Here is a 14,768-nt window from a genome sequence, read left to right on the forward strand (position 1 = left end):
GGGAGAGGGGCTGTAGGTGATCTGAGATTTAAGTCCTATGGGCATCTGGCTGGGGTGAGGTTGCCTTCAGTTCTGCTAAGGGGTCTAAATAGGGAAGGGGGCCAGAAAAGGAGAAGAGAGGGCACCCTGTGCGATCCCCCTGAAGCGTGCTGAATGAAATGTGCACTCTAAGGCAAAGCTCTTCTCTTAGAGTGGAGTCAAGAAGCGGCACGATGCTGGTATCTGGCAGCTCCTATTGGTTCCTGGGAGAAAAGTGAGCAGGTGCAAACCGTAAGGCCTTCAACCCATATGAAAAGTTCTTGGCCATTACTGTGATTCTCTGCATAAAGTAGACACTTGAAGGAGGGAGGATAGCCCATGATTCCTCAGTCTCAGAGCCTGAGAAGAGTTAGTTCCCTGGAAATCAGTGGGATTGATTTTCTCGTCTTGGGATAGCATAGCTCTGTGCCCGATACCTGCACAAGTCCCTTTGGAAAGAGAAGAAAGCACCTTCTCAAGTTCTCAACGTTCCTGTGAAAAGAGTCAACTGTGGAACAAGAGTGAGGGGAGGAGACTGTCATGGGCATTTCCAAAGGATATTAAGACTTTTGAGGGCTTGCATTAGTTGGAGCTGATGGGTGATGTCAAAGTATATACTTCTCAAAACATTTGAACAAGACTCTCATACAAAGAGAGGAGAAATGTGTGTTAAGATTGTTTTAAGTAATGATGGACTTCATAATATACAAAACCTTATTCAAGGAGCTTTTGAGGTACAGAGTGTTTATAAGCACTTTAATGAAGTAATATTCAATAAGATTGCTAGGTTAGATACAAAACTGGTTAACATCCTAAAGGGCAAGAATCTGTAACCTCTGGGCTTATCTTTTCTACCACACAGAAATAATGTGGATCTCTACTGGGAGCAAATCTACAAGTTAACATGTAAATTCATAGCATCTGAGTCCTTCATTAAAATTATACTAAAGAAGTAATCCTTGAGTGGCATCATTAAAACAATGCCTCAAGACATGGAAGTGGGGTACGGACTGACAATTCCCAGAAGAGTGGGTGGTGGGGGAGAGATAGACCACAGAACTTATATGCATGTATGCATGAACAATGGACATGGGGAGGGGGGAATCGGTGGGGGGATAAGGAGAAACATCTATAACAAAAATAAATTAATTAATTTTTAAAAATTGCCTCAGTATGATTTTAAAAGGACACTGGTTGATTAACGCAGACCTTTTCTTTTGTCTTCTTCTCCCCTACCTCTTCACACACACACACACACACACACACACACCATGATTAGCACAACACACACACGTACACGCACATGTAATACAGGGATCCAAAGAGAAAAACAGAATAAAAGAGAATTGGATGACTCTTCTACTGATAGAATACACCAGTATGTTGAACTCACTGCTGATTTAGGAGGGAGAAATTAACTCTTGAATTACTCTGAAAAAATCAGGAGGTAGATAGGTGTGGTCAAGGCTAATTCCTTTACTATGTCAAGGAAATAGCCAAAGTTCTTTTTGTTGTTGTTGTACTGAAATTTCCTTGCAACAATTGTTGCCAGATCCAAGAGGACCTGCAGCACTCACATCACATCCTTAGTGGATATATTAAGGGTCCCCAAGGCATAGTTTGCTGGTATCAGCCACCAAAGTATACTTTGTATTTGGACTTTGCTGATGGCTACAGCCTGTTTGTGTTCCCTCAGAGATTGTCATAGGGACCCTTTTCAGCTATCTCTCTGTTTTATCCTGTTTCCAAGATATGAACATTCCTTCCCTCTTCTGGTTCACCACCCACACGAAAGAATGAAACCAAATTCAGTGTCCCCTCCATAATCAGTTTCGGCTTTCTTTAGCCTTGATCAGTCCTTGTGTTTTCAGTAACCATGGCGCCTTAACCCCAAAGATGATGGCTTATTTCTTCTGAGTTCATCCTAATACTCTTCCTCAGCTGGAATGCCTTTGGCAAGATGCAAAGAATCATAGCATAGCATTCTGTTATTTCAGAAACATACAGCCTGGCTTTTTCTGGACTGATTTAGGTATTTACAACCAGAAAATGTGTTTGGAATTCTTTTACTAGTATCTCACCTTATTCATAGTATTGGTCCATCGATCATATCAAAATTTAATTTGCTATTAGTCTTCTTTAGTACCTTATGACAGAGGAACAGAGGGTCCCTTCGTGATAAGTTATATGACTCATAACAGTAAACTGACGTGGCTTAGAAAGACACTTATCCTGGAGTGTTTTTCAGTTACAAGACTTTGTTCCCGAAAGGTCAGGTTTATTTGTTTGCTTGGTTGGTTGGTTGGTTCGTTGGTTGTTTTTTTAAATGTAACAACAAATATGTTTTCAAATTGTTATAAGGGGAAAAATCCATCCAAAATATAAGATGCTAGTAATGTTTTTGATAGTTCTGCACTGTTAAAACAAGAAAGCAAATATGTTATTACTCTGTAATTAATTCCACTAATTCACTCTCACTTCTTTATCAGATTTAAATTTACTGAGTGCATACTACATGGTATAGGTAGTCCCTGCCCCTAAGGAATTTGCAGTTTAATGGCCATGAAGAAATACAGTCAACCAATAGTAACAATGGCCAGACCGGTATTATTGCTTTAATAAAGGTGTACTAGTCATGATCATGAAAACACCGACCATGTACAATATAGCTAAAGGGACCTTGGAAATCATCTGGCTCAACCCTCTCACTGTTAAAACAGAAAGTTATCTTATCCTTTACTAGAGTAATCTATATTTGTTGTAGAAAGTTTGGAATATGTAGAAAAGTAGAAACAAATCAAACACCAAAGCTTATCACCCTAAAGTAATTATTATTAGCTTTTTGGTATATTTCCTTCCAGTCTCCTCATATTTTATTTTTTACATATATAAAGTAATATTAAATATACAATTTTGTACATTGATTTTTTTTCCATAAAATATTGTGGAAATGAAGAACTCCTGGTAAACTTTTTTTTTTTTTTTGATACGTGCCCCTAGCAGGAACCAAACCCAGAACTCTCTGGTCTGCAGGCCGACACTCCAACTGCTGAGCCAAACCGGCCAGGGCTGGTAAACGTATTTTAATTTAAATAATGTTCACTTATTGGGATTAGACATTCTTCTACTGTTTAGGTGGTTGTTTTCACTATTCTACTATTAAAGGGCTTTGGGCTTAAAATTTTCACAGGATAGAGTCTCTGAAGTCGGTTTATGGGTCAAAGTATATGAACATTTAAAAAAATATTTACATTGATTTTTTAGAGGGGAAATAAGAGAGAGAAACATGGATCAGCTGCCTCCTGCACACCCCTTACTGGGGGTACAGCCCCCAACCCCAGCATGTGCCCTGGCTGGGAATCGAACTGGCATCACTTCAGTGCATGTGACAGTGCCCAACCAACTGAGCCACCCTGGCCAGGGCTAAACTATATAAACATTTTTAAGGCTCTTGCAAGATAGTTTTGAACACTCTGCATTTTATATCTTGCATTTGGCTTTATCTTCACAGCAGGTTTCATTAGCCTTCCTTATACATACTACCGGCTCTTCTGCCTTTTAATTGGCAAGGAAATTACCAGGAACTGAATATACACTGGAGGGAGGAGATAAGCAGAGCAATCAAAATCAGCTCCCAAGAAAAATGGAAACTTAATCTAGCTAAGCGTCTAGTAGCGCCCTCCTTAATTCGTGTTATCTCCTTTTAAAGTTGCATAGACCTTGATTTACGCGAGTGTAGAAAGTTAATGGTTCCTCGCTTGTGGAATTGTGGAGGGAGGCAGAAATTAGATTAGGTTCATACATTTCTAGAAACCACTGAGTTTCTGGTAATTGTTGTTAATAACAATTTCAAGGAAGACAGCTTTTTCTAATAGCTGTGAACGGATGTGAGCAGACTCATGAGCAACAACAGATAGTAACTGCTGTGGCCGATGTGGTACCTGGAGGGCCCAAAGGCCTGGCACCCACCGAGGTCCAGGTGGCCTGGAACACCTTAGCAGTTCTGAGACTGAAAGGCCTGTGGGATTCCCTGAGCTCTATCCCAGGCCCCTGAGACCCTCTGCATGGGGCATATTGACACAGGCTGGGGGGTCTGAAACTTCTGCAAACCCAGCACCCCCTGCTGGACTGAGCCAGGGCCAGGTCTCAGCACAGTTGACTCAGGAGTGGCCTTGAGGTTGCCCAAGTAGCATTTCATTCTCCAGCACAGACACGTGGAATGTGAAATAGAATTTCTTACAGAGATGCCAACTTTCCAGGGGCCTTGGCCTGCTTCCAACCCTTCACAGACTTGAAGACTTATAAATGTCTTCTTGGTCCTCACTGCTGAAAGATAAATAAGTCCATTTTTAAACCTTTTCCCGGAGCACCTCCTTTTACATGGTCCCATGGGTATTTTCTGGTTGGTTGTCTAGCTCCCCCTCTCCCTCCTAACTTGTGGAAACGAGTTGTGTACCCAAGGTCTAACCATAACCAGGGAGAGGGGGTTCCCTCACCCACAGACCACCGGCTACGTGGTTTCTGCCGTCGGAGCCGAGTTTGCTGCTTTCTTCAACAGCACACTTAAAACTACTTCAGATCAGCTTTAAGTCTCTTGGAATCCCTGAATTTTTTTCTTGCCGTGTTTTCACAAAGCCAGTCATAATCTGTACTATTTGTAAAGCTTGGGTTTCTAGTTCAAGGGTAATATTTATGTTTCCTGACAGTTTTAGACATAATTACTGATTTTTAAACCCAGCAGCCAGTTGGATTACTATTGAGTTTGTACCTATCCTTGATTTTGTTATCACAGATTCACTTTGCGGAGAAAGCAGACTTGGCCTTCTATTACCTTTGTTGTTTTAAATCCAAGACAGCGATGTGTTATTTGTGCGTGCCCACTAGTCCTGTGGAAACACCTCCAGATTCAGAAAATGTACTATACATTGTTATAATCGCAAATACAGTCATTTTCTCAGGCCTCCAGAATTATAGAGCATCCCAACTCCCCCTTCCACCCCCTACCCCCCACTGAACCAAAGAGTTCATGTTTCACAACTAAGACAGTTAAAAAGTCTGCTTACTCTCCCACTAGCCTCTTTTTCTCAGTTGCCACTTCAGGCGCCCGTCATTATTTGTCAGTGGGGGAGGGCGCTGGAAATGGCTTTAATCCCGACCCTTGTGGTTGTTCACCCAGGAATGCCTTGGCCAGTGCAAGGTTGTAGGAGGAGACTGTGAGGGCAGAAATGGGGTCCAGCAGAGCTACACTCTACATACAAGTTTCATAAATGATTGGTCAGTTGAGAAAAGAAGCATTTCTGGGATTTGGGAAGTGACACGGAATAAGATGAAGTAGTTCAGATAAAGGCTTTATTACAGCAGCCATTTTACCAGATTGTTTAGGCAGAGGACCAAGTCGATCCTTGGAATGAGTGTGCATTAATGAGTGTGCATTTTTTATTGTGCCAACAGAAGCCTATGACGATGTACTGGATGCATACATTAGATTTGTGAGTGTAATTTAATGTGAAAACTAGCGTGTGAATGCATGAATTGTGTAAATGGTGATGATAAGCCTGGAGATATATTAATTAGAAATAGTCCTAAAAGAAAGAAAGTTATAGTTAGTTTGCTTTAGAGATCTAAAATTGTATTATTTTATTTATAACTACAAGCTGTACATGCACAACTCATTGCTTTTTACATGTGGTCTTAGCTCTAACTGTGTTTCAAAGGCGCCATTCCATTTCTGATTCAGACACTGTGATCTCTGCAGTGATGTTTTTTCCCAGTAATATTGCAGACCACAAGCTGAATTCGAGCTTGGACGGTGAGTCACGGTGGGAGCTCTCTGGCTCTCGCTGGCCCATGTTCCTTCCTGAGATGTTTATGCAGTGTCTGAGCAGCTGCTACCTGTTTCTCCCTTGGGTTTGATGTGCTTACAACAAAATTCTTAATTAGAAAGAAAGGCGAAGCCCTGGCCGGTTTGGCTCAGCAGTTAGAGCATCAGCCTGTGGTCCAGAGAGACCCGGGTTCAGTTCCTGCTAAGGGCATGTACCTCGGTTGCAGTTTGTCCCCGGCCCTGGTTGGTCGTGCGGGTGGCAGCCACTCGATGTGTCCCTTTCATGTCGATGTTTCTCTCTCTCTCTCTTCCTCTCTTTCCCTCCCACTCTATCTGAACAAAAAATGGAAAAATGCCCTCGGGTGAGGATAAAAAATAGTAATAAATTAATTTTTAAAAAATAGAAAGAAAAGTGAAGTCTGAATGTAAGTGTCAGTTTTGAATGACTTGCAAATTGTTTTTCTCCCTACTTTTTCACATTGTCTTCTTAACTAACAAAGAATCACTGAAGGAAGGGAAACACTTAGAGGAGCTAGATTCCTGTTAACATCTCCTGTGGTTACTGTGTAACTGAGATGAGTACTCACCACTCCTTAGGAAATGAAGAAAATCTCAAAGATTCAAGAAAATTGTTGAAAGTAGAGACATGAAAACCCACATACTTAAAAAAAAATACCTCCTATTTTCTATCATCTCTGCTGCTTGTTTTGAAATATCAGGGGAAGTTTCAGCTCATAGTTGATAGGAAGGCATCGTTGTGCGGGGTAAATAATGGGTTTTGAGTCAGACCTGGGTTCAGTTTCCTGATCTGTCCTCTACAGGATGTGTGAACTTGAGCACATCACTTACTGGATTACTCAAGGACCGATTGAGGTGACCCATGCACGTAAGGCCATAAAGTAGAATGCTTGGCTCATAGTAATTGCTCAGTAACTTTGGTTGTTCTCAGTGAGAACCTTCATCATCATCAATACCACTGCCTTCATACCATGGTAGTCATGGCTCCCCCGCTGCCTCCACCACCACCACAATCATCATCATCCTCTTACTCTCCTGGTTTTCCTCCTACCTCTGTGCCCTCCTCACAGCACCTTTTGAAGATTCTCTCCCTCTTCCAAACCTTTAAATACTGGGGCTCCTGAGGCTTATGCCCTGCGCCTTTCCTTTCTCTCATTACACATTCTCCTTCGGCAGTCTCATCCACAGTGGGGCCTTCACGTATCAGCATTGCTGATGATTCCCGAATCCCTGACTCTAGCCCAGATCTCTCTTCGAAGCTTCAGACATTATATCCGTCTATTCACTGGGCATCTCCTCTTGAATGTTACACAAAACTCAACACATCTTTCTTCCCCCTGATCTGTGTCTTCTCTTGGTTTCTCATCTTAAAGAAGGCATCACCATTTACCCTGTTACCAAAGCTAGAAAATGGGGGGTCGTCCTTGACTCTACCCTTTTCCCTTCACAGTTCAACCAATGAATGTGTCCATCACACCTCCTGGACTGTAAGTGTCATCTGGTCAAGGCCCATTTTAGAACTGAAAATGTCAGCGCGTAGCACGGTGCTCAATAAATAATTATTGAATGAATGAATAAAGGGGTGAACGAAACTCTAAAACACACACACTGCGTTTCACTTCCACTGCCTCTTCTGCAGTTCAGGCCACCATGAGTTCTCACCAGCTTAACGATTCACAGTGTAGAAATTCATAGTTGAAATAGCCCAACAGATCTCGCTGTTTCTAGGGTGGCAGCCCCCACGCCCAACACTACTGTGGTTCATTTTCATACTGCAATCAGAGTGACTTTGATGAATCCCAAGAATCTGATCATGATCACACCTCCCCCCTGCTTCAATCACTTCAGTGACTCTGAATGATTACCCTGATTTAGTGCCCTGGTCCACAACTGCTGTCCCGGCACAATTATAATTCTCACATATGTCCTGGAGGGCACCATAATGATACCATCACCCTGTATCTAATCTATCTTCTGCTTATGTTTCTAGCCTCCTTGGTCCTCATACTTTCCTCACCCCTGGCTACTCTTGTCTTAATGAAGTTAAAGCATTTCCAGTTTGTTGTACCCACTGCTCTCTCATTTCTTCCTTCTGCCCAGAGTTTCTCCTTGCCTGGCTGAGTCCTACTGTCCAGGTCTCAGGCTAGACCTTCCTTTGCAGAGAAGTCTTCTCGACCCCCAAGGTTACGTCAGGTATCTCTTTGTGTTCCCATAGCATCTTGCATTCTAGCACCTGCCTCCCTGTTTTCATTACCTGTTCACTTCTGTGGGTTCCCCACTAGCCTCTAAGCTCTTCTGTTTAGTCAGTGACCATATACGTTCACTGCACAGTTGAATCCGGATGCCTACCCCAGAGTCCTACCCAGCGATTCTCAGCAAATGTTTGGGGAGTGATTGAAATAAAACATCACATGCTATTTGTATGATCAAAGTATGTGTGTGGAAAATCGTACTCCATAATAAGTCTCCTGGGAATATGCCCAATTGGTGGCTATAAACAGTATATTGTCTTCTTGCCTCTGTTCATGTTTGTGATAATGGTGGAAATGATTCTGTTGTTCCTTTGATTAAAAGTTCATTCTAGGACCGGATTTGGAGTTGGTACACACTGTCAATTCCAGGAAGTCTTGCAGGTGATAATGTTGCAAAACAAAGCAAAGAACAGCTGTTTTCTAGCCTTTTCAAGCAGCTAAAGCTACTTTTATTTCCACTATGTAAGGCAGATTGGTTTTAAAGTTATTTGCTTTGAAGTTAAAATTAAATTTATTCTCATTATTCTAACATACCCTAGATCGTTTAAATTCCATATTCTATTCTCACACTAACAAAAGCAAACAAAATGTCTCGTACTTATAGATATCGTTATTTGTATGGTATTATTTGCAAATTCAAAATTGTGTGCTTTTAGATGGTAAGTTTCACACTGTTATTTAATCTTATAAAGAATCCAAACATTTTGTTCTACATGTATTGATTAGAAGAGTTCTGGACCTCTGGGGGGTGGGGGGGATGTCTGTGGATATTGTTTATTAAATGAAAGAAAGGTTAATAGCTTTTTTTCAAATACAAAAGGGCTTTAATGTTTTTCTGATTATGAAAACACAGTCACTGCAAAAAAACAGGAAAGATAGAAAAAAGAAAATAGCCCTGGCCAGTTTGGCTCAGCAGTTAGAGCGTCGGCCTGCGGTCTGGAGAGACCCGGGTTCGGTTCCCGCTAAGGGCACGTACTTCGGTTGCAGTTTGTCCTCGGCCCTGGTTGGTCGTGTGGGTGGCAGCCACTCGATGTCTCCCTTCACATCGATGTTTCTCTCTCTCTCTCCCTTCCTCTCTCTCCCTCCCACTCTATCTGTACAAAAAATGGAAAAATATCCTCAGGTGAGGATAAAAAAAAAAAAAGAAAAGAAAAACCATCTACAATCCCCTTTCAGGTTAAACATTTTAGGGTTTGTATTTCTAGGCTCCTTTTCTGCATGTATAGTCATGCCAATGCAATTTAAAATTTTTTTGAAAATGGTATCATTCCACGGATATGGCTTTAAAATGTGTTTTGCTCCTTGACAACCTTGAGGTTTTTCAGGAGAAAAATAGGTAACATGGATTTTAGGAACTTTTGCTTTCTAGCGTATTAAATGGTCTAATCTCCCCTTCAACATCCCTGTTAAGAAAACTTCTGTAATAATCTCTATTACTCTTTGAATCAGTTAGGATTCATGCAGAGGAAACAGAAACCATGCCAGCTATTTTAAGCAGAAAAAGATTTGATTTTTTAAAACAGGTGTTTACAAGCGTGTTGGGAAGCCTAGCAAAGGAGACTCTAGGCTGTTCCCCCAGAAGTGAGCCTGAGCTGATGGACTCAGACTGCCAGGGAGCTGCCCCTTCCCTGTGATCAGGGAGACAGGGAGTCAGAAAGCGGCCACCAGAATGGCTGCCCCATAGGCACGTCACCCCAGCTGACATATGGGCCAGGCTTGTCCCTGCCGCTACTATTGGCCCTGGAGCCACCCAGCATCTGCTGGATCCACACTGGCAAAAGCTCGGTGCCCTGTATCCCTGTGCCTTGCTTCTCTACTCTCCCTAAGCTGTAGCCTGTACACAAGAAGCTAAAAGACAGACAAAATCTCCACAATTGTACCTACCATTAGACACCACAGAGGTCCTCTGCTCACTTCTGTCTTTAAAATTTCAGGTTAGTGGATCCAACTGGAAGAACCTAATCACATCTGGAACCCTAGTTTGAGGGAGTCTAGGAAACTGTGGCTTTTAGCTGTCAGCCCCTGCACTGTAGGGCCGCCCAAGCCTACCGGTCAGCAGGCTGGAGTGGATGCGATGTGACCCGATTCACCACACATCCAGGCTTTGGGTGTTGGATTTCAGCCCTTTAGGGGGCGTCACCATGCAAAGAACTTAAAGGCAACATAAAAAGGGAAAAAGTATCTTAGGAGGTGATATATATCACAACAACATATTTGATTCATCTCCATTGCTATTTACTTTTTTTCTATATTTTCATATAAATAGTGTTTTGATCATCTGCTCCTAGCAGAGTCCCCAACGGCCTCCAGGTTGCTAAACCCAGGGGTCAATTCTCAGACGTCATTTACTTGACCTGTCAGGACTTTGGACATGGCTTCTCATAGTCTCACGGGAACTCCTTCTTCACTTGGTTTCCAGCACCTCGTGCTCTCTCGGTGTCCTTCTGCTTCACCTGCTCAGTCTGTTCTTGCTGGTTCCTCCTCATCTCTCCAGCTCTTAATATTGGGTTTCGGTCTTTCTTCTCTGTGTGCTTCCTTGCTCATTTCATCCAATGTTATACCTTTCGGTACCCTGAACTCCACACCCATGGATCCAACAGCTGCCTGGTTAACACGTACCTTTCGATGCTTTAAAAAATCTCAAACTTAACATTTCCAAAACTGAACATCTGCTCTTTCCCCCTACATTTATTCCGCTGACTGTCTTCTCCACCTCGGTTCATGGAACCTCCATCTTTCCGTTTGTTGAGGACAAAATCCCAGGAGTCATTTCTGACTAATCTATTTCTCCTACTTTCACATTCAATCATCAGCAAATCCTGTTTATTCTCCAAAATACCCACAGTCCAGCCGCTTCTCTCCATCCCTATTGCTCCCCACTGGTCCAAGACACTGTTATTTCACTCTTGGCTGTTGCCCCAGCTCATCAATGGTCTCTGTGCCCTCCCTTAATGTTAGAACATGTCACCCCTCGGCTCAGAACACTCCAGTGCAATTCCATCTCACTCAAGATAAAAGTCAAAATTCTTACAACAACCCAGAAGGCTCTCTATGATACCCCCACGCCCACTGCTGCCATCTCTCTGGTTTCCTTTCCTGTCATTCTCGTTCTTGCTCACTTTGCTTCCGCATCCTTGATGTTTGTAAGCACATCTGTCCCTAAGGCACTTGGCAGTTGTTGGCCCCTCTGCTTGGAATGCTCTTCTCCCAGGAATCCACGGCTCTTCCATCATCCTCAAGACTTTGCTGGGCCATCACCTGCTCAGCAAGACCTTCTCCGGTCATCCTCTTTAAACTTGCAAACTGACCTCCTCTCCAGCCCTCCACAGTCTCCTTCTCTGTTTTATTTTTCTCTATAGTACCTACCACTTTCTAATTAACTAAAAACTTCTTTTATTATCTGCCCACCCCCCTATGAGAAAAAAATGGAGTTTTAAAAAATCCTCATCTGAGGATATTTTCCCATTAATTTTTAGATAAAGTGGAAGGGAGGGAGGGAGGGAGGGAGGGAGGGAGAGAGAGAGAGAGAGAGAGAGAGAGAGAGAGAAACTGGGCCAGGGATCAACCCTGCAACCCAGATATGTGCCCTTGACTGGGAATTGAACCCGCGACCCTTCAGTCTGTAGGCCAAGAGAGCTCTAACCACTTAGCCAAACTGGCCAGGGTGAAAAATGGATTTTTTAAATATCTATTATTGAATCTTCAGTGCATGGGACAGTGTCTCTGGGCACTTTGGTGATCATTTAGCAAATATTTGTGGAATGAATAAGTTTTCTTATACATGCGTCACTGTGCACTGTGCAATTATTCATTGCAAACAAAGGTATGCACAAATTGCCCAGAAATGTCCTAACAATTTGTTTTTCCATCAAGTCTCCCTGAGAATGTCTTTTTCCTAATACCCTCACCAACATCATGCCCTGCTCACACTGTCCTTTCTTTTTTAAAAAAAAAAATACATTTTATTGATTTTTTTTTAGAGAGAGAGGAAGGGAGAGAGAGAGAAACATCGATCGGCCACCTCCTGCATGCCCCCCCTGGGGATGGAGCTCGCAACCTGGGCGTGTGCCCTGACCAGGAATCGAACAGGAACCGTGGGCGGCGCTCAGTCCACTGAGCCACACCTGCCAGGCACACTGTCCTTTCTGTTGTATGACCTCACCATGTTCGTCTCCACCTGATGCATTTGTGCTGACTACTCCCTCCTCCCAGAATACTCTCCTGCACACCTTTACTTGGTGTAATTCTTCCTTTTAGTCAGGTCTCACTTGAAGTATGACCTCCTCGGAGGCCTTCCTTGACCATCAGCTGTAAAGTAACCTCCCAGCCACTCCAATCTCATCACACTATTTTATTTTCATTATAGCATATATCAATACCAGATATGTTTTATTTGTGTATTTGTCTGCTTTGCTTCTCTGCAGTGTAAGCTCCACGAGAAAAGGAGTGTCGTGTCTTTTACTGCACTACCTCCAGTCAATGTGTGTTTGATAATGGAATAAACTAGACATTGTAATTTTTTCATTATCATCTGGTGAATGAAAGTGGACGTAGCATGAATTATTTTTCTGGATTGGTGAGGCAGAGCATCTTTTGAAGTATGAAAGTCGTTTTTTGAATAGCAAATGCTGAGATGATCTAGAAGTTGAAATATTCACTTAGCGTGTTTGTTTTGACATGCTGGATGAGATATCTTATATTGCTGAGAAGTTGCATAGTTTCGTAAGTTTCTGACACCTTCTTGCTCATTTATGCTAGCACTAATATCCGTGAAATAGGGTTCCTTTTGCCGTTTGCACTTACATGCTGTTGTTTTCCTTTTATCTCCACAGCTTCTGGAAAGAACCAACAGTGGTTTTGAAGAATCAGATTCCAGTGCTACCAAGAGTCCGCTCCACTTAGCTGTAAGTGAGATGCTCTGGGCAACTTTGCTTCTTACAAAAAGAACCTATGGGCTCCCCAGACTAGGCTGCTCTTAAAATGAAAGCGCAGTGTTGCAGAAATAACTCCCCATGCAGACCGTGCGTGGGGAAGGCTCAGGCTGTGAAGAGGATGGCTTCAGGTTCCCACCCCAGCGCACCCAGGTGACCTCAGACACCTTCCTCCCCTTGTCTGAAGCTCGGCTTCCCCACCTATAAAACGAAGGCAGAGGAAAAGAGAGTGTGCGTAAAGCCTTTACCACAGTGTACTCAATCAGTGAAGGTTACACATTTTTACCACCTTTAAAATTGTTATCTAGGAGTTAAATCAACAAACTGAGGGAATTCAAAGAAAATATTTCCGTTTAAGAGATTTGATTCTAGACAATACACAGGTATTCAGCCTACGGGTAACCAAATACCGCAGTGTGTAATACCACAGTTAAAACCTTGTGAGGTATTGAGGCACAGACTTGTGAGAGCAAGATGAGCATGTTCACCCACTGCAACTCGGCTGTTTCTGCGTGGTCCGGAAATCAGGGTCCCAGAGGAGGCCACAGGCCGGGACTTGGGAAGGAGGGAAGAAGAGTTATTCTGTCCCCAGTAAAGCTTCCCCTCCACATCCCAGTAATGAAAGAGAAATACTCAGAGTGATGATCCCCAAACTCTCCTCGGGGTGACTAAGCCGGGAACTCACCCACTGCTCAGCCTCAGATACTGTCCTGCGAACAGTTGACAATCAGAAGCTGTTCCCCAGGAACTTCTCTGACTGCCAGGCACACCCAGCAGCAGCCACTCGCTTGCCCAAGGTGCTGCTGCATTGAAGCCCTCAGTCCACGGCCACCAAGACGTTCGATGCACCCGGAGACTAGACACTGGGAAAAGTGGCAAGGGGCCGGGTCTCTGTGTTGAACTGTTAGGACATTATGACTTAATACCATGCATACATACACACTTCTTCAATGTGGTTTTGATGGAAATGTGAGATGGACATTGTGGAGAGCACAGAGGACATTTTATTAATGGGCATATGTAAGCATTCAGTCAAGGTGAGCGGGGACGAACCGCTCACACTGCGCTGGGTGGAGCCCTGCCTCCACTGCCATCTCCCCACGTTCTCACCAGCACAGCTGTCGACGCCCACTCACCACCCTCTCTCACGTCCATCAACACACCCACTGTCACTCACACTTTCAGTCCAGTGAAGTCAGATTAAAATATGCATAAATCTTTGTTCCTGGAGATGGAATTGGAATGGGAAAGGTGGATGGATAATGGCATACAATTGTAAAATTTTATTTAAAAAATCAGACCAGTTGATTTTAGTGTCTGTTGTTCTAAAGTTTGCTCCCTGAAATCTCTGCCCAACCACCTTCTTTGCCTGGGGAAGTTACCCCAAAGCTGAGGGTTCACAAACAGCACTAGCTGCCCCTAAAGAGGCCAATTTAAAGGTGATTTCAGATAAAATCCTGATGCCCTTTGAAAGTGGGGTTGATTGCATGGCCAAGCCTACTACCAATCTGAGAAGAGACTTCTTCAGCTTCCAAAAATTCTATCATGTCTCATTCATTTTTTGAAAAGCATTGTTTAATGCTTATTGTGTGCCAGGTACTCTGCTAAGCTGCCTGGGTTTCCGGGCAGGTGAAGAGAGGGTGGTTTGATATCTCTGGGAAGAGCTGGGCTTTGGCAGTTCTGCCGCTGGGGCGGGGGGGGTGGGGCGCCCAGGAAGTACACAGAGGA

At 43.3% G+C, this 14,768-nt stretch overlaps 1 protein-coding gene across 3 annotated transcripts in view; it reads left to right on the forward strand.

Moving 5' to 3' along the window:
• ANKRD44 (ankyrin repeat domain 44) overlaps positions 1–14,768 on the forward strand; it is a 306,969-nt gene that overhangs the window by 251,979 nt on the left and 40,222 nt on the right. For all 3 annotated transcript variants that reach the window (XM_036254347.1, XM_036254346.1, XM_036254348.1), the window contains one exon: positions 12,942–13,013. In XM_036254347.1, coding sequence (XP_036110240.1) covers positions 12,942–13,013 — 72 coding nt within the window. The remainder of the gene's footprint in view (positions 1–12,941; positions 13,014–14,768) is intronic.

Source organism: Molossus molossus, unplaced genomic scaffold (assembly GCF_014108415.1).
Source record: "Molossus molossus isolate mMolMol1 unplaced genomic scaffold, mMolMol1.p scaffold_m16_p_11, whole genome shotgun sequence".
NCBI lineage: Eukaryota > Metazoa > Chordata > Mammalia > Chiroptera > Molossidae > Molossus > Molossus molossus.